The sequence below is a fragment of the Scyliorhinus torazame genome, chromosome 16 (assembly GCF_047496885.1).
Source record: "Scyliorhinus torazame isolate Kashiwa2021f chromosome 16, sScyTor2.1, whole genome shotgun sequence".
Taxonomy (NCBI): domain Eukaryota; kingdom Metazoa; phylum Chordata; class Chondrichthyes; order Carcharhiniformes; family Scyliorhinidae; genus Scyliorhinus; species Scyliorhinus torazame.
In genome coordinates, this window is record NC_092722.1 from 113,417,156 (window position 1) to 113,437,989 (window position 20,834).

A 20,834-nucleotide genomic window follows, 5' to 3' on the forward strand; every position below is an offset into this window, starting at 1 on the left:
AGAGTGAAACACCTGATTAACCCAGCCCTTTTTAAGTCTCACCTGGTCCTTCACCCTCATGTGAGTATCCTGCAGCATTGCTACATCGGCTTTCAAACTTTTAAGATGCACAAGCACCCTTGGCCTCGTGACCGGACCTCCTAACCCCACTCACGTTCCACGTGACTATCCTAACTGGGGGTCTCTCGCACCCCGCCACCCTTCTTATCCACCATCATCATACCACCGGGCCCTGTCCCATGAACCTGACCCGCCCCTATCCATTATTAACATCGAACCCCTTCCCCCCCTCCCAAAACCACCCCCCTACATTTCCTTTCGAAAAAACATCTCCCAGGATCAATCCCTTCCCCCACCCACCTCGCTTGCCTCGTAGGCCCATCGAAACCTGCTAACCAGGCTCCAATGTCCGCAGCCCTCCTCTCACCTCCGTTCACTAGCCGACTTTAGTTAGGTAGCGCGGGTGGCTCCCTCCGCCAAGGTATACCTTCCCCTCCCACCCAGTCCCAGAGAAACAAAAAACAAAAACAACAATCCAACCCATACCATTCACTAAAATAAAATATAACCGTCGCAACACAGAATGCCATTCAACCCAATCAATAACTTGAACTCTGTAACAATGGAACTTATGGAAGCAGTAAATTACAATACACTTCAGTAAAAAGAAAGTTATAGCATTTATACATTTTCTAGCTCCCGATCAGTGCGCAGTCTCTCTTCCAGCTCCGCTCCTCACATCTGTACCAAGCCTTCTGCCCTCACGAACGCCTCAGCCGCCTCCGCTGTCTCAAAATAAAAGTCTTTGGCATCATACGCTTCGCCGGGTATACCATACCAAAACCAAATCGCACCCCCTTTTTGTACAGTGCCGCCTTCACTCGCCTGAACGCCGCTCGTCTTTGTGCCAACTCCACCGTCAAGTCCTGGTAGATCCGAACTCCAGCACCATCCCACTGCACCTCGCGCTTCTGCTTCGCCCAGCTTAACAACGTTCTCCTTCATGCAGTACTTATGGAAGCAGATAATTACTGCTCTTGGCGGCTCATTCACTTTGGGCTTCGGCCTCAATGACCGATGAGCTCGGTCCAGCTCGTACCGGGAGGGGTGCTCACCCTCCCCCATCAACTCCGCCAACTTCTTAGCGAAGTACTCTGTTGGCCTTGGGCCCTCTGTCCCTTCGGACAAGCCCACAATTCTCAGATTGTGCCGCCTCGAGTGGCTTTGCTCGGAGTCCTCTGTTGACCTCCACCACCCTCCACAGTTCGCCACCCATCGAGGTGAACTGGTCGCTGTGCAACGACAAGGCCTCCTCCACTTCCTTCATCTTCTCGCCCTGTTCTCTCACCTCGGCCGATGTCTTTGCCACAGCTACCCTCACCGCCTCACCGGGGCGATTGCCTCCTCCACCAATGACTTCAATGCAACCGCCATCTCCTTCCTCAAAGCCTCCATGTGCCTCGCAAACTGCTTTTCCAGCTCCACCGCCATCACCTCGGTCATCTTCTCCACCGTAAGTAGTGCAGCCCCACCATGCGTTCCGGCATCCGCCATCTTGTCAGCGCTTTTGCTGGTCCTCTCATTCAACGGTGAGCCCGCGTTTCCTCCCTTCTTCGACGCTGCTTTTTGCATCCTTTAACAACTTATTATTTTTCCTTTTTTTTCCTTAGAAAAACAAAAAATTTCTTCCTTCAAAAAAGGAAAAAAAAACTTTCACCAAGTTTTTTTAAAACTTCTTTCTCTTCTTTTTTCTATTCCTCCAGAATTCCCCTGGGAGCGGGTGACTTCAGTCTTCTTACAACATTCTAGGCGGGAGCCCCCCGATGTGGGATATCTCACCTACATCGCGCCCTGGCTTCGGGCCTGCCACCTCGACTCCGTTTGGCTCCACCCCGCTGCTCCGACCTCCACGCGCGCTGGGCCCGGCGCCTCAGCACCAGCCGCCCGACACCCGCGCGGGGTTCCTCGCCGGTTTTCAAACCGGCCCCGCTTGACGCCCGGGGCGGCCCAAAAGGCTGACAATAATCGGGGGGGGGGGGGGGGGGGGGAGAGCGAAGATTCGGGGAAACCCCCGAAAGCGCCGCAAATAGTGGCCACCGGCGGGTGCTCCTCTCAATGCAGCCGACCCGCTCACAAATGCCACCCGAAGTCCCGAGGGATAAATATTGATTAGAACAGTGGGATAAAGCGCCCGCTCTTCTTTGAACAGAACCATCGGATCTTTCACATCCATCTAAACAGGTAGACAGCCCTCATTGGAAGATCAGCACCACCAACAGTACAGTATTCCTTCACATTCCACTGAAGTCTCAGTCTTGATTATGTGCTCATATCTCTTCTAACGTAGAAGCAAATAATAAATCTTTCAGCACTTTGTTTGCAAGGATATTTTTGACCTGTCAACAGTTCCATAGGAAAGTACTGTGTCAATCCAACCTGAAGCAGATTTCTTTGATGGCCAAATAGTATTAGAACAATCATCTGGCGACAAAACATTCCATTAATCTTTTTTTTTTAAAACTAAAGTGTATTTAAATAAAAGGAAAGTAGTAGTAGGACACCTTAATAGTAAGTAGAGAGAGCATGAAGATGAGTAAGTTATTTTTGAAGCAAGAGACTCCCTCCTTAAAAGGATGTATTTCCCAGTGTTAAATCAGACAAAAATGATTAACTCTCTTCCTGTAATTGTTTATGTTCCCTCCATTTCCCAATTCTTTCTGTGTCCACTCTATTCTTCTGGTTGGACTTTGCACTTTCCACATGGTCTCTCATCCATATCTTGATGTCTGGATCGCCATCGTCCTTCAGTGCTGCAGTATTACAATCACTCTTTCCAAAGTCACCAACAATATTGATTTACTTACACCCACCTAACCTACCAATTTAGGGATACATAAATGAGCACATTCAAAAGCAATATGATCATCAAAATAATAATAATCTTTATTGTCACAAGTAGGCTTACGTTAACACTGCAATGAAGTTAATGTAAAACCCCCTAGTCACCACATTCCAGCACCTGTTCAGGTACACAGAGGGAGAATTCAGAATGTCCAAATTACCTAACAGCACTTCTTTTGGGACGGAATGACCCAAAATCAAAATCATGAATTTTTATCGAGCAATTTATTATGCCCCAAGTATTTCCTAGTGTTTTAAAACCAGTTGCTTCCTTAACAGTCAATTTGTATACTGTAAAATTCCACAATAAATGAATGGACAACCATTCAAACCAGATAAACTAGGGTTTTCCACAGAATCCTTACAGTGCAGAAGGAGGCCATTCAGCCGATCAAGTCTGCACCGACCCTCCGAAAAAGAGCACCCAACCTAGCCCCACTCCTCTTCCCTATCGTCATAACCCCACCTAACCTGCACATCTTTCGACACGAAGGGGCAATTTTGCATGACCAATCCGCCTAACCTGCACATCTCTGGGCTGTGGGAAGAAACCAGAACACCCGGAGGAAACCCACGCAGACACGAGGAGAACCTGCAAACTACACACAGACAATCACCCAAGGCCACCCGGGTCCCTGGTGCTGTAAGGCAGCAGTGCTAACCACTGTGCCACCAATAATGTTGGCAAAAGAGAAATCAGCAAGCGAGAAGAATGAAACATTTTACCTACACTTGACCTGGCAGGTGGAGCCTCAGGTTAATTTCATCTCGTGCAGCACTCGCACAACGCTTCCAGAAGCTTCAACCAAGTCCAAATACAGCTTGAACTTAAATACTCCCCGCTTTGGAGGCTACAGTTCCACTCACTGGCCCAAGGTGACATCGAAAACAATAGTGCAGCAGTGAATCAGTTAATCACACTCTAGCTTCAGAGCCACAAAGTTCCAGGTACAAATTCCTCTCAGGACTGGAGTGCGAACATCAAAACTGACACTCCAGCACAGTACTGAAGAAGTGCTGTACTGTTGATGGTGCCATCTTTTGGATAAGACTTTAAACCAAGCCTGACTGCTTGAATGGATGTAAAATATCACATGGCACCATTTTGAAGGAATGCTGCAGAGTTATCCCCATTGCCTCCTCAATATTTCTTCCTCAGTCAAAACCTCAAATAAAAGATTATCTGATCATTCGCATATTGCTGTTTGTCTGTTTCATACCAGAGACTTTAGTCACTGCAAAAAGTACTTCATTGGCTGTAAAGTGCATTGAAATGTCCAGTGGTCGTGAAAAACATGAAATAAATGCACGTCCCTTTTATCTGATTGGCTCTTTTGCAATAATAGGGATCTTTTCCTAAATACATTTCAGCAAACTGAAATTTGACCCAATCATAATTTCTTTGCCTCGTGGAAACACCTTTTGAAGATGCAATATTGTTAACAAGCACTAGATGCTGTCACACTATTTCTGGTTGAACTCTGGGAGTAAATGGCAAGAGATGGAGTGAACCTTGCGCTAAGTATTCAACTTGTTGCCCCTTGCAATACAGATGGTGAAAAAATAACTTTAACACTGATAAAACCAGAAGTGGAGAGGGAAAAGTAATTGGAATACACAACAGAGCATGCCAGTCAACAGGGAAAAAGCATAAACATGGGTTGTTTTGGGTCAGGACTTTTACGAAGGCATGTATCACAAGTGTTTCCCGCTCTTACAACAGGAAGGAACTCAAAAATGGACTTAGGAGAGCTAGAAGGGGGCATGAAAAAGCCCTGGCGGGAAGGATTAGGGAAACCCCCAAGGCATTCTACACTTATGTGGGAAATAAGAGGATGATCAGAGTAGGGCTGATCAGGGATAGTGGAGGGAACTTGTGCCTAGAGTCCAAGGAGATGGGGGAGGCCCTAAATGAATACTTTGCTTCAGTATTCACTAGGGAGAGGGACCTTGAGAACAGTGTGAACCAGGTTAATAGACTCGAACAGGTTGATATCAAGGAGGATGTGCTGGCAATTTTGAAAAGCATCAGGATAGAAAAGTCCCCTGGGCCTGACGGGATATGCCCAAGGTTACTACGGGAAGCGAGGGAGGCGATTGCTGCGCCGTTGGCGATGATCTTTGCGTCCTCACTCTCCACTGGAGTAGTACCGGATGATTGGAGGGAGGCGAATGTTGTTCCCCTGTTCAAGAGAATAGGAAAATCCCTGGGAATTATAGACCCTCAGTCTTATGTCTGTGGTGAGCAAAATATTGGAAAGGATTCTGAGAGATAGGATGTATGATTATTTAGAAAAACATAGTTTGATTAAAAATAGTCCGCCTGGCTTAGTGAGGGGCAGGTCATGCCTCACAAGCCTCGTTGAATTCTTTGAGGATGTGACTAGACACATTGATGAGGTAGGGCAGTGGATGTGGTGTACATGGATTTCAGTAAGGCATTTGATAAGGTTCCCCATGATAGGCTCATTCAGAAAGTTAGGGGGCATGGGATACAGGGAAATTTGGCTGTCTGGATACAGAATTGGCTGGCCAAAAGACGACAGCGAGTGGTAGTGGGTAGAAAGTATTCCGCCTGGAGGTCGGTGACCAGTGGTGTCCCGCAGGGATCTGTTCTGGGACCTTTGCTCTTTGTGGTTTTATAAATGACTTGGATGAGGAAGTGGAAGGGTGGGTTAGTAAGTTTGCTGATGACACGAAGGTTGGGGGAGTTGTAGATAGTGTGAGGGCTGTTGCAGGTTACAACAGGACATTGACAGAATGCAGGCTGGGCTGAGAAGTGGCAGATGGCGTTCAACCTAGATAAATGTGAAGTGATTCATTTTGGAAGGTCAAATTTTAATGCTGAATACAGGGTTAAAGGCAGGATTCTTGGAAGTGTGGAGGAACAGAGGGATCTTGGGGTCCACGTACATAGATCCCTCAAAGTTGCCACCCAGGTTGATAGGGTTGTTAAGAAGGCGTATGGTATGTTGGTTTTCATTAACAGGGGGATTGAGTTTAAGAGCTGCGAGGTTTTGCTGCAGCTTTATAAAACCCTAATTAAACCACACTTGGAATATTGTGTCCAGTTCTGGTCGCCTCATTATAGGAAGGATGTGGATGCTTTGGGAGAGGGTGCAGAGGAGATTACCAGGATGCTGCCTGGACTGGAGGGCACATCTTATGAAGAAAGGTTGAGGGAGCTGGGGCTTTTCTCACTGGAGCGAAGAAGGAAGAGAGGTGACTTGATACAGGTGTAGAAGATGATGAGAGGCATGGTTAGAGTGGATAGCCAGAGACTTTTCCCCAGGGCGGAAATGGCTGTCACGAGGGGACATAGTTTTAAGGTGATTGGAGGAAGGTATAAGGGAGATGTCAGAGGTAGGTTCTTTACACAGAGAGGGGTGGGTGCGTGGAATGCACTGCCAGCAGAGGTGGTGGAGTCAGAGTCATTAGGGACATTTAAGCGACTCTTGGACAGGCACATGGACAGCAGTAAATTGAAGGAGTGTAGGGTAGGTTGACCTTTGATTAGGATAAATGGTGGGCACAACATTGTGGGCCGAAGGGCCTGTACCGTGCTGTTCTATATTCTAGATGACGATAAATGACACAATTTTGCAGCATATAATGACCTGAAAGCTCAGAGGTAAGGTAAAGTCGCCATAGTCCCAGATGACCGTCGGCTGCTTTCCCCTTTGAAGGGAAGAGCTGACTGGTGGTGATTTAGCCTGAGGATCATCGTACCTCAGGTGAGAGACAAGGTTGAGAAGGCAGGGCCTTCCCGAATAACCTCATCCGGTAAGGGAATTGAACCTGCATTGCTGGCCTTGCTCCGGATCTATAGACACCAAGCGTAGAGAGGGTAGGTAGGTTGGAAGATCTCCTCATTAGCCTTAAACTGGTCCAGGCAGCGGACAGTTGAGGGGTTGAGACCTCCAATGGCCATGGGGTGCTGCAAGGGCTGCAGTGCATCATCTCCACGTAAATAACATTTTGACTTAATTTGAAAAATGCTCTTTAAAATTTTGTTCATTACTTAAATTTACTCATTTATTTGATTTACTCAAAAATAGTATCCATACATAGATACATAGAAGATAGGAGCAAGAAAAGGCCTTTTGACCCTTTGAGCCTGCTCCGCCATTCATCACGATCATGGCTGATCATCCAACTCAATAGCCTAACCCTGCTTTCTCCCCATTGCCTTTGATCCCATTCTCCCCAAGTGCTATATCCAGCCGCCTCTTGAATATATGCAAAGTTTTAGCATCAACTACTTCCTGTGGTAATGAATTCCACAGGCTCACCACTCTTTGTGTGAAGAAATGTCTCCTTATCTCTGTCCGAAATGGTTTACCCCGAATCCTCAGGCTGTGACCCCTGGTTCTGGACACACCCATCATTGGTAACATCTTCCCTGCATCTACCCTGTCTAGTCCTGTTAGAATTTTATAAGTCTCTATGAGATCCCCCCTCATTCTTCTGAACTCCAGCGAGAACAATCCCAACCTAGTCAATCTCGCCTCATATGACAGTCCCACCATCCCTGGAATCAGTCTGGCAAACCTCCGCTGCACTCCCTCGAAAGCAAGAACATCCTTCCTCAGAGAAGGAGACCAAAACTGCACACAATACTCCAAGTGTGGCCTCACCAAGGCCGTGTACCATTGCAGCAACACATCGCTGCTTCTCTACTCGAAACCTCTTGCCATGAAGGCCAACATGCCATTAGCCTTCTTTACCGTCTGCTGCACCTGCATGCTTAATTTCAGCGACTGGTGCACAAGGACACCCAGGTCCCGCTGCACACTCCCCTCTCCCAATTCACAACCATTCAGGTAGTAATCTGCCTTCCTGTTTTTGCTTCCAAAATGAATAACCTCACACTTATCCAAATTATACTGCATCTGCCATTGTTTTGTCCACTCGTCCAACCTATCCAGACCTTGCTGTAGGATCCCTGCATCCTCGTCACAATTCACCCTTCCACCTAATTTGGTATCATCTGCAAACTTTGAGATGTTACATTTTGTTCCCTCATCCAAATCATTAATATATATTGTGATTAGCTGGGGTCCCAGCACCGATCCCTGTGGTACCCCCACTGGTTACTGCCTGCCAATTTGAAATGGACCCATTAATCCCTACTCTTTCTTTCCTCTCTGCCAACCAGTTTTCTATCCACCTCAATACATTTCTCCCAATCCCATGCGCTTTAATTTTGCACAATAATCTCTTATGCGGGACTTTGTCAAATGCCTTCTGAAAGTCCATATATGCCACATTGACTGGCTCCCCCTTGTCGACTGCAATGGTTACCTCTTAGGGGTTGGTTTAGCACAGGGTTCAATCGCTGGCTTTGAAAGCAGACCAAGGCAGGACATCAGCATGGTTCAATTCCCGTACCAGCCTCCCCGAACAGGCCCTGGAATATGGCGACTAGGGGCTTTTCACAGTAACTTCATTTGAAGTCTACTTGTGACAAGAAGCGATTTTAATTTCATTTCATTTCAAAGAATTCCAACAGATTTGTCAAGCATGATTTTCCCTTCATAAATCCATGCTGACTCTGATTGATCCTGCCACTGCTTTGTAAATGTTCTGCTCTAAAGACCTTGATAATGGATTCAAAACCAGCTAGGATGGGTCCTCGCTGGGGGGGGGGGGGGGGGGGGGGGGGGGGGGGGGGGGAGAATCGAGTTGCTGCTGCTAAGATCAAGGAGCAGCTGGAGCGAGTGGGGTGGGTTGAGACAGGGGTATGCCGCTGTGGGGAACGGGCCGGGTGTGGGGTGCGGGCGCGTGGCTGGCCGAGGAGGGGTCATGGCTAGTTGGCGGGGGAGGGGGGCAGGTAGACCCCTGATCCGGCTGATAACCTGGAATGTAAGAGGACTGAATGGGCCGGTTAAGCGGGCCCGCGTGTTCGCGCACCTGAAGGGGCTCAAGGCAGATGTGGTTATGCTCCAGGAGACACACCTGAAGGTGGCAGACCAGGTAAGACTGAGGAAAGGGTGGGTAGGTCAGGTGTTTCACTCGGGGCTAGATGCCAAAAATTGAGGGGTGGCGATCTTGGTGGGAAAGAAGGTGTTATTCGAGGCGTCGAGCATTGTGGCAGATAATGGTGGTAGGTACATAATGGTAAGTGGTAAGTTGCAGGGAGAGAGGGTGGTACTGGTCAATGTGTATGCTCCGAACTGGGACGATGCGGGTTTTATGAGGCGTATGTTGGGTCGGATCCCAGACTTGGGAGTGGGGGGCCTGATAATGGGGGGGGACTTTAACACGGTGTTGGATCCTGCACTGGATCGCTCCAGGTCTAGGACGGGTAGGAAGCCGGCGGCGGCTAGAGTGTTGAGGGGATTTATGGACCAAATGGGAGGGATGGACCCTTGGAGATTTGCAAGGCCGGGGGCTAGGGAATTTTCATTCTTCTCACATGTCCATAAGGCTTATTCTCGAATCAACATTTTCATTTTGAGTAGGGCGTTGATAGCGAGAGTAGAGGATACCGAGTATTCGGCAATAGCCATTTCGGACCACGCCCCGCATTGGGTGGACTTGGAGACGGGGGAGGAGAGGGACCAGCACCCGCTGTGGCGCTTGGAGGTGGGGCTGTTGGCGGACGAGGAGGTGAGCGAGCGGGTACGAGGAAGTATAGAGAGGTACTTGGAGACCAACGACAACGGGGAGGTCCGAGTGGGGATGGTATGGGAGGCACTGAAGGTGGTGGTGAGGGGAGAGCTGATCTCCATCAGGGCCCACAAGGAGCGGAGGGAGCGGGGGGAAAGGGAGAGGCTGGTGGGGGAGATGGTGAGGGTAGACAGGAGGTATGCGGAAGAACCTGAGGAAGGATTGTTGAGGAAGAGGCGCAGCCTCCAGGCCGAATTCGACCTGGTGACCACCAGGAAGGCGGACGTGCAGTGGAGGGAGGCCCAGGGGGCGGTCTACGAGTATGGGGAAAAGGCAAGCCGGATGCTGGCGCATCAGCTTCGGAAGCGGGACGCAGCTAGGGAGATCGGGGGAGTTAAGGACAGGGGAGGGAGCGTGGTGCGGAGTGGGGTTGGCATCAATGGGGTTGGCATCAATGGGGTCTTCAGGGACTTCTACGAAGAATTGTAACGATCCGAGCCCCCACAGAAGGAGGGAGGGATGGGCCGTTTCCTGGACCAATTGAGGTTTCCAAAGGTGGAAGAGGGACTGGTGGCGGGACTGGGGGCCCCGATTGGGCTGGAGGAGCTGATCAAAGGGATAGGAAGCATGCAGGCGGGGAAGGCACCGGGGCCGGGCGGTTTCCCGGTCGAGTTCTATAAAAAATATATGGACCTGTTGGGCCCGCTGTTAGTTAGGACCTTCAATGAGGCAAGGGAGAGGGGGGCTTTACCCCCGACGATGTCCCGTGCACTGATCTCCTTGATCCTGAAGCGGGACAAGGATCCCCTGCAATGTGGGTCTTACAGACCGATTTCCTTGCTAAATGTAGATGCCAAGGTGCTGGCGAAGGTCTTAGCCACGAGGATTGAGGATTGTGTGCCGCAGATCATCCATGAAGACCAGACGGGGTTTGTGAAGGGGAGACAGTTGAACGTGAATGTGCGGAGGCTTTTGAACATTATCATGATGCCGGCGAGGGAGGGGGAGGCGGAGATAGTGGTGGCGATGGACGCTGAGAAAGCCTTCGATAGGGTAGAGTGGGGGTACCTGTGGGAGGTGCTGAAGAGGTTCAGGTTTGGGGAGGGGTTTGTCAGGTGGGTTAGGCTGTTGTATGAGGTCCCGATGGCGAGTGTGGCCACAAATAGGAGGAGGTCCGAGTACTTTCAGTTGCACCGAGGGACGAGACAGGGGTGTCCCCTGTCCCCCCTGCTCTTCGCACTGGCGATTGAACCCCTGGCTATGGCACTAAGAGAGTCGAGGAACTGGAGGGGGTTGGTGCGCGGTGGGGAGGAGCATAGGGTGTCGCTTTATGCGGACGACCTGCTGCTGTATGTGGCGGACCCGGTGGGAGGAATGCCAGAGGTAATGAGGATCCTTAGGGAATTCGGGGACTTTTCGGGGTACAAGCTCAATATGGGGAAGAGCGAGCCGTTCGTAGTTCAGCTAGGGGACCAGGAGAGGGGGATTGGCGAGCTCCCACTAAAAAGGGCGGAGAGGAGCTTCAGGTATTTGGGGGTCCAGGTGGCCAGGAGCTGGGGGGCCCTGCATTGGCTTAACTTTACAAGGCTGGTGGAGCAAATGGAGGTGTTCAAGAGGTGGGACGAGTTGCCGCTGTCCCTGGCGGGTAGGGTGCAGTCAATCAAAATGACGGTGCTCCCAAGGTTTTTGTTCCTGTTCCAGTGCCTCCCCGTGTTTATCCCGAAGGCTTTTTTCAGGCGGGTTAACAGGAGTATAATGGGGTTTGTGTGGGCGCGAGGGACTCCGAGGGTGAGAAGGGTGTTCCTGGAGCGGAGTAGAGATATGGGGGGGGGGGGGGGGCTGGCGCTGCCAATGCGATAATGGTGCACAAGTGGGTGGTGGAGGGGGAGGGGGCTGCATGGAAGAGGCTGGAGACGGCGTCCTGTGTGGGTACGAGTCTGGGGGCGCTGGCAACGGTGCCGCTGCCGCTCCATCCAAGGAGGTATACCACGAGCCCGGTGGTGGTGGCGGCCCTCAAAATTTGGGGGCAGTGGAGGTGGCATAGGGGGGGGAAGTTAGGGCCTCGGCGTGGACCTCATTACGGGGGAACCACCGGTTCGCCCCAGGAAGAACAGGTGGAGGGTTTTCGGGGTGGCACAGGGCAGGGATCCGAAAGTTGGGGGACCTGTTTGTGGACGGGAAGTTCGCGAGCTTGGGTGAGCTGGAGGAGAAGTATGGGTTCCCCCCCGGGAACACCTTCAGGTACTTACAGGTAAGGGTGTTTGCCAGACGGCAGGTGGTGGAATTCCCACGGCTACTGCCACACAGTACAGGACAGGGCGCTCTCGGGGGGGTGGGTGGGAGTGGGGAAGATCTCGGAAACTTACCAGGTGATGCAGGAGGAGGAGGAGGCCTCGGTGGTGGAGTTGAAAGGTAAGTGGGAGGAGGAATTGGGAGAGGAGATCGAAGAGGGGACGAGTGCAGATGCCCTAGGGAGGGTGAACTCTTCCTCTTTGTGCGCGAGGCTCAGCCTCATACAGTTTAAGGTGCTGCACAGGGCACACATGACCGGGACAAGGATGAGCAGGTTCTTTGGGGGTGAGGACAGGTGTGTTAGGTGCTCAGGGAGCCCAGCAAATCACACCCATATGCTCTGGGCATGCCCAGCGCTGGAGGAATTTTGGAAGGGCGTAGCGAGGACGGTGTCGAGGGTGGTAGGATCCAGGGTCAAACCGGGCTGGGGGCTCGCAATATTTGGGGTGGCAGAGGAGCCGGGAGTGCAGGAGGCGAAAGAGGCTGATATTCTGGCCTTTGCGTCCCTGGTAGCCCGGCAAAGGATTCTCCTTCAGTGGAAAGATACGAGGCCCCCAAGCGTGGAATCCTGGATCAGCGATATGGCAGGGTTTATTAAATTGGAGAGGGTGAAATTCGCCTTGAGAGGGCCGGTACAAGGGTTCTTTCGGCGGTGGCAACCGTTCTTAAGACTTCCTGGCAGAACTATAGACATTGGTCAATGGCAGCAGCAGCTCGGGGGGTGGGTGGGGGTTTACTTTATTTTTGTTACTTACACTGGAAGGGTCTGAGGGGGTGTATACACCTGTTGTCTTAAGTCGGGGTGTTAATGTTAATTTATTATTTAGGCACGGGGGGGGGAGGGGGAGGGGTTTGGGGGGATTGCTTTTTTAGATTGTGTTTTGTACTTAACCCTGTTGGGTTCTTTTTTCTTTCTCATTTTGTTATTGATATTTAATGAAAACCTTTAATAAAAATTATTTTTTTAAAAAGATAATAGATTCAAGCATTTTCCCCACTACCAATGTTAGTCTTACTGGTCTATAATTCCCTGCTTTCTCTCGACCTCCCTTTTTGAATATCAGAGTGACGTGAGCTACCCTCCAATCTGCAGGGACAGTTCCAGAGTCTGTAAAATCCCGGAAGATGACCACCAATGCATCCACTATTTCCAGAGCCACCTCCTTAAGCATGCTGGGATGCAGCTTCTCAGGCCCTGGGGATTTATCTGATTTCAATCCCATCAGTTTTCCCAGCACCATTTCTCTACTAATGTTGATCTCCCTCAGTTCTTCCATCTCACTAAATCTTTCATTCTCCAACATTTCTGGGATCTGATTTGTGTCCTTATTTGTGAAGACAGAACCAAAGTATTTATTCAATTGCTCAGCCATTTCTTTGTTCCTTATTATGCATTCCCCTGTTTCTGTCTGTAGTGGGCCTACATTTCTCTTTACCAATCTCTTTCTCTTCACATATCTGTAGAAACTCTTAGTGCCAGTCTTTATGTTCCCTGCAAGCTTCCTTTTATATTGTACTTTCTCCTTCTTAATCAATCCCTTCCTCCTTCTTTGCTGAATTCTAACCGGCTCCAATCCTCAGACCTATTATTTTTCTTGGCCAATCTGGAAGCTTCTTCCTTGTATCGGATACTATTTCTAATTTCCTTTGTAAGCCTTGGATTGGCCCTCTTACCACCTTTGCTTTTGTGCCAGACAGGAATGAACAGTTGCTGTAGTTCTTCCATGCGTTCTTTGAATGTTTGCCATTGTCTATCCACTGTCGTCCCTTTAAGTAACTCTCCTCAATCTATCAAGGCCAACTCACACCTCATAGTTTTCTTTATTGAGATTCAGCACCCTAGTCTCCGAATCAACTACTTCACTCTCCATCTTGATAAAAAAATTCTATCATGTTATGGTCACTCATCCCCAAGGGGTCTCGTACAACCAGATTGGTAATGATTCCCTTCTCATTATACAGTATCCAGTCTAAGATGGCCTGCCCTCTCGTTGGTTCCTCCACATATTGGACAAGAAAACCATCCGTATACACTCCAGGAATTCCTCCTCTAGGGCATTGTGGCTAATTTGATTTACCCAATCTATGTGAAGATTAAAATCACCCATCATCACCAATATTCCCTTATTACACACATCTCTAATTTCTTGTTTAATGCCATTCCCAACCTCACCAGTGCAGTTTGGAGATCTATATATGACACCCACTAATGTTTTTTGTCCCTTGGTATTTCTCAACTCTACCCATGCAGATTCCACATTGTCAGAGCTAGTATCCTTTCTCACTATTGTGTTAATTTCCTCTTTAAGGAGCAGTGCCACGCCACCACCTTTTGTTTTATGCCAGTCCTTCCTAAACACTGAGAACCCTGGGACATTCAGTTCCCATCTTGTTCACCCTGCAGCCATGTCTCCGTAATCCCAATTATATCATACCCATTTATATTTATCTGCGCGATTAGTTCATCCACTTATAAAGAAATACTTATTGACACTGGTGGTGGAGTTGAAGCTATAATTTTCATAGACTACCAGGTGGCACAGTGGTTTGCACTACTGCCTCATGGCTCTGAGGACCCGGGTTCGATCCCGGCTCCGGGTCACTGTCTGTGTGCAGTTTGCACATTCTCCCGTGTCTGCGCGGGTCTCGTTGGAAAAAAATAATTGGGTACTCTAAATTTATATATTTTTTTAAATTATAGACTACGTACATTGCAGGAGGCCATGTGGCCCATCGAGCCTGCACCGACCCTCCGAAAGAGCACCCAATATGGCCCCATCCCCCTGCACTATCCCCATAACCCCATCTAACCTGTGGGGCAATTTAGGATGGTCAAATCAGCTAACCTGCACATCTTTGGACTGTGGGAGGAAAGCAGAGAACCCGGAGGAAACCCATGCAGACTCGGAGAGAACGTGCAAACTCCACAAGTCACTCAAGGTCGGAATTGAACCCAGTCCCCCAGCGCTGTGAGGCAGCATTTTTGTGATAGATCTAAAACAGTAAACATTGACTTCTGGTCTCTTCCTTCACCAAATGGCTGTGAGAAGATTGTCTCCTCAAGGACCACAAACATGGTCACCTTGCTCAGGAAAAAAATAGGCGGAACCAAATCAAAAGAGATTACCAGAGTATTAATAAAAGTTCTGGTATTCCTCACATAGGAGAGAATTTGAATTATTTAATCGTGACCACAAGTGGAGCAAATGCAGGGAATAGCCGTATACCTGTTCCGCCACAAGCTCGGCAACCATTTCTATACTCAATTCAACAAGAAAGAAATGGATGGAATTGCCAAATACAACCCCCCCCCCCCCCCAAAAAAAAAGTGATAGGAATCCAGGTGATGGGGAAAAAAAAGTTAAATTCAGCATCCGTCATTATAAACCCAAGGGCCTTGATTATAAATCATGCATCAGGCAGGAGTGTGACAATTTATTTCAGCAAAGCATTCATTGCTTTCTCCCCTTCCGCAAATCACATACAGTCCTTAGCTTCCAGCCGTCCCTAAAACACGAAGAAAGAGTGTGGGAACACACAAGTGTGCTTGACATACTATTATGGTTTCATGCTCATTTGTGGGCTTACCAGTCCCACAAGATATATTACAAGTGCCCTCCTTCAAAGGCAACACAGCTCCAACACGTGACTGCTTTTGTAAAAATTTAGAGTACCCAATTCTTTTTTCCCCAATTAACAGGGCAATTTAGCATGGTTAATTCATCTACCCTGCACATCTTTTTGGGTTGTGTGGGTGAGACTCACGCAGACACGGGGACAATAACTATATAACACAAAAGGGTCACTGCTCGCTCACGAGTGGACCCGCCTGATCACTACAGCTCATAACATGTGCCTTTCCCTAATTAGAGCAAATTAACAATACTGTTTTAAGAGCACATTTTAATTGCAACAAATAAAAGCAACTCATGTATTTATTTCTACGGCACTAAACTTTAGTGAACTGGAGTTACTGATCCAAACCCATCTGCCAGAAGGAATTCCCCCATCTTTGAAAGATAGGGAGAGCGCATGAAATTGATCTCGAGCGAAAGAGAAAAGAGCTTTTACTTCAAAGCCACCTTTCACATCCTCATGAGGGTTAACTAATTTATTTTGGAGGAGGAAGGAGAGGGTTATGTGCTTTCCACAGAGGTAGCAGAGGATTATGGGACAGTGGGAGCCAGGTGAGGGTTACGGGAGTGGGAGCAAGGCGAAGGTTACGGGAGTGGGAGCGAGATGAGGGTTACGGGAGTGGGAGCGAGGTGATGGTAACGGGGTGGAAGCGAGGCGAGGGTTACGGGAGTGATGGCGAGGTGAGAGTTACGGGAGTTATGGCGAGGTGAGAGTTACGGGAGTGGGAGCGAGGCGAGGGTAACGGGGGTGGGAGCGTGGCGAGGGTTACGGGAGGGGGAGCGAGGTGAGGAGAATGGGGGTGGGAGCGAGGTGAGGGTTACAAAAGTGGGAGCGAAGTGAGGGTTACGAGAGTGGGAGCGAGGTGAGGGTTACGGAGTGGGAGCGAGGTGAGGAGAATGGGGGTGGGAGCGAGGTGAGGGTAACGGGGGTGGGAGCGAGGTGAGGAGAATGGGGGTGGGAGCGAGGGGAGGGTTATGGGAGTGGGAGCGAGGTGAGGGTTACGGGAGTGGGAGCGAGGCGAGGGTTACGGGAGTGGGAGCGAGGCGAGGGTTACGGGAGTGGGAGCGAGGTGAGGAGAATGGGGGTAGGAGCGAGGTGAGGGTTACGGGGGTGGGAGCGGGGTGAGGGTTACGGGGGTGGGAGCGGGGTGAGGGTTACGGAGGTGGGAGCGGGGTGAGGGTTACGGGGGTGGGAGCAGGGTGAGGGTTACGGGGGTGGGAGCGGGGTGAGGGTTACGGGGGTGGGAGCGGGGTGAGGGTTACGGGGGTGGGAGCGGGGTGAGGGTTACGGGGGTGGGAGCGGGGTGAGGGTTACGGGGGTGGGAGCGAGGCGAGGATTACGGGAGTGGGAGCGAGGTGAGGGTTACGGGAGTGGGAGCGAGGTGAGCGTTATGGGAATGAGAGCGAGGTGAGGGTAACAGGGGTGGGAGCGAGGTGAGGAGAATGAGGGTGGGAGCGAGGTGAGGGTTACGGGAGTGGGAGCGAGGTGAGGGTTACGGGAGTGGGAGCGAGGTGAGGGTTACGGGAGTGAGGTGAAGGTTACGGGAGTGGGAGTGAGGTGAGGATTATGGGAGTGGGAGCGAGGTGAGGGTTAGGGAAATGGGAGTGAAGTGAGGGTTACTGGAATGGAAGTGAGGCGAGGGTTACTGGAGTGGGAGCAAGGCGAGGGTTATGGGAGTGAGGTGAGGGTTACGGGAGTAGGAGTGAAGTGAGGGTTACGGGAGTGATGGCGGGGTGAGGGTTACGGGAGTGGGAGCGAGGCGAGGGTTACGGGACTGGGAGCGAGGTGAGGGTAACGGGAGTGGGAGCGAGGTGAGAGTTATGGGAGTGATGGCGAGGTGTGGGTTAGAGGTGTGGGAGCGAGGTGAGGGTTACGGGACTGGGAGCGAGGCGAGGGTTACGGGACTGGGAGCGTGGTGAGGATTACGGGAGTGGGAGCGAGGTGAGGGTTACGGGAGTGGGAGCGAGGTGAGGGTTATGGGAATGAGAGCGAGGTGAGGGTAACAGGGGTGGGAGCGAGGTGAGGAGAATGAGGGTTGGAGCGAGGTGAGGGATACGGGAGTGGGAGCGAGGTGAGGGTTACGGGAGTGGGAGCGAGGCGAGGGTTACGGGAGTGGGAGCGAGGCGAGGGTTACGGGAGTGGGAGCGAGGCGAGGGTTATGGGAATGGGAGCGAGGTGAGGGTAACAGGGGTGGGAGCGAGATGAGGAGAATGGGGGTGGGAGCGAGGTGAGGGTTACGGGAGTGGGAGCGAGGCGAGGGTTACGGGAGTGGGAGCGAGATGAGGATTATGGAGGCGGAACATGAGGGTTGTGTTAGGAGGGAGGAAGATGAGAATTGTGTTTTTGGAGGGAGGAAGATGAGGGTTTTGGTTTTTTGAGGGGGAAGGCAGGTGGGGTCATGTTTTTTATGGGGTAAGGGTTGTGTATTTGTGGGAGAAAGGTGGACACTGTTGTTTGGTGGAGGGAAGGTGAGGGTTGTGTACTTTTGGGGGGAAAGGAAGGTGAGGTTGTGTGTTGTTCGGTGGGGAGATGGTAAGGATTATGTTGTTTTATAATCTTTATTTGTGTCACAAGTAGGCTAACATTAACACTGCAATGAAGTTACTGTGAAAATTCCCTAATTGCCACATTGGAGTGCCTGTTTGGGTACACGGAGGAGAATTCAGAATGTCCAAATCACCCGACAGCACGTGCGGGATTCTCCACTCCCGCGCCGAAGTGCCCACGCCGTCGAGGTTCACGACGGCGCGAAACGGCCCCGATCCCGACCTATTCAGGCCCGACAATGGGCTAGGATCGGGGCCGCGTCATCTACACGTGCCAGGCCTTGTCGTCGCGTAAAGGCGGCGCCGCATAGATGACGCGGCCGGCACCGCATAACTGGTGTTACCCGTGCATGCGCGGGTTGGCTGGCACCAACCCGCGCATGCGTGGTTGCCGTCCTCTCTGAATCCGCCCCGCAAGAAGATGGCGGACGGATCTTGCGGGGCCGCGGAAGGAAGGAGGTCCTCCTTCAGAGAGGACGGCCCGACGATCGGTGGGCACCAATCTCGGGCCATGCCACATTTGAGGCCGCCCCCCAGCGTTCCCGCGCTGTTCCCGACGGCAGCGACCAGGTGTGGACGGCGCCGGGGGAACCCGCTGTTTTGGCCTGGCCGCTCGGCCCATCTGGGCCTGAGAATAGCAGGGGTGCCGGAGAATCGCCATTTTGGGTGTCTCCGGCGATTCTCCGGCCTGCGGAACTCAACGGGGCCGTTCCCGCCGCTTGGCAGAATCGCGGAGGGCGTCGGACCGGCTTCCCAGGAACTTTTGGCGGCCCAGGCGATTCTCTCAACCGGCGCGGGAGTGGAGAATCTCGCCCCACGTTTCGGGACTTGTGGGAGGAAACCGGTGCACCCGGAGAAAACCCACGCAGACGTGGGGAGAAGTGCAGACTCCTCAGAGACAGTGACCCAAGCCGGGAATATAACCTGGGACCCTGTGAAGCAACAGTGCTAACCAGTGCTACCCTGGGGGTACGGTAGCAAACTGTTTTTTGGGGTAGGAAGGTGAGGGTTATGTTTTTTTTGGGGGGTGGGGATAGGAATGGGAGGGGATGGAAAGGGTTATATCCAGGGAGAGGAGGAATGGTGAGCAAACAATGATGTCTGGGTAACCAAAATATTCAGAGCGGGTGAACATTTCTGGGGGGCGGGGGGGGGGGAGGGTTAAGAAGGATGTAGGCCGTCAGAGCTCGAATGTAACTTCACTGGATCCCTCTCAGTTCCTCCACTGACTGATGGTTACATTTTAATAGCAGACTCCACATTGTAACACATTGACACACTGTAACATTTGCTGCTCCCAGTTACAATGTTGCAGCGAACGGAAGGCGGGCCAGGCCCAGCGCGCGCTCAATCCCCGGGACAAATGGCCTCGCGATTGCTTCTTGCACAAAGCGCCGATTGCCCCCTATCCCCGACCGCACTCACCTCACTGCCGGCCAGGGGCAGCGACCGAGCAGCCCCGCGCCGAGCCTCCTCCCGAGCAAACCCACAGCCACGACGCTAGACATTCCGTTCGTTGGCGGTCAAGCCAGCTCGTTCACCGTGCCCGCCGAGGGATTCTGGGACGGGAGGGGGGGTGTTACAGTTTGTACCAGAACATTTACTGGGTGCAAGGCAGCGAGGAGGAGTTCCTTCTGACTGGGAGGTAAATTCAAAAAAATAAATTAAACATGTAAACAGTACCCTTCACTGCAACCACACTAAAACTCTCCTCATATATGTTAATCTACAATAGCAGAATCTGTCTGCCACTTCCTGTTCATGATGGTTATAACATGATTTCTGCGAGATTTTTCTTTTGCAGCAAAAATTGCAATGTCATAGATTGCTCCCCAGAATTTTATTTATTATTCCCTTTGGCTCTGCACAGCTATTTAATTAGCTTTCAACCATTTGCAAATTAAATAGGAAAACTTTCAATAAAAATCTGGAATTAAAAGTCTAAAGGTGACCATGAAACCATTGTCGATTGTTGTAAAAACCTATCTGGTTCACGAATGACCTTTAGGGAAGGCAATCTGTCATCCTTACTTTGTCAGGCCTACATGTGACTGGTTGAATCTTAATTCACCTCAGGGCTGGGCAATAAATGCTGGCCCACCCAGCGACTCCCACATCCCTATGGACAAGTTTTAAAAAATAATGAAACAGAAAGTGCTGGGAAAATGCATCTGAGGAAAGAGAAACAGTTCACTTTTCGTTCTTCCACAGAACTGCTGAGTTTTTCCAACACTTTCTGTTTCCATTTCAGGTATCGAGCATCTGCAGCAGTTTGCTTTTATTGCTAGAGGCGTGTTTGGTTGAATTTACAGGAAAGAACAAATGTGGAATTTAAAGGCCACAAGTCAAATTACAGAAGTATGTAAACACACCCATTTAAAAATATTTAGTGAGGCTTGACTGGCATTCGGCACATTATGTGAAAGGATATGTTGTCCTATGACACCACAAGAGTAATTCATATTGTTGCAGGAGGATTTATACATTGTTTTGTAAATATAAAATTGTTTTGCGTTGGCTCCCAGTTCAGCCATGCTTCAATTACAAAATGTTCATCTTTGTTTTCAAATCCCTCAATCCCTCCCTCTCTTTAGTCATCTTCTCCAGCATTACAATTCCCAGAGATATCTGCACTCTGTCAGTTCTGGCGTCTTGAGCGGAGATTTTAACTGTCCCACCATTAGCAGCCATGGCTTCACCTCTACGTTTTGGAAGTCCATCCCTAAATCTCTCCGCCTCTGTTCCTCTCATTACTCCTTTAGATTGCTTCTTAAAAGTATATCACTATATAAATGTATATGACTAGATTGATTCCAGAAATGGAATAAGGTAGGGGAACTGGCAGCA

General features: G+C 50.4%; 1 protein-coding gene across 2 annotated transcripts in view; it reads right to left on the bottom strand.

Annotated features, from left to right (window-relative positions):
* The window catches only part of tfam (transcription factor A, mitochondrial), a 61,117-nt gene extending 41,547 nt beyond the window's left edge, over positions 1–19,570 (bottom strand). For both annotated transcript variants that reach the window (XM_072478919.1, XM_072478918.1), the window contains exon 1: positions 19,413–19,570. In XM_072478919.1, the coding sequence (XP_072335020.1) occupies positions 19,413–19,495 (83 nt within the window). In that variant the 5' untranslated portion in view covers positions 19,496–19,570. The remainder of the gene's footprint in view (positions 1–19,412) is intronic.
* Positions 19,571–20,834: the final 1,264 nt, after the last annotated feature.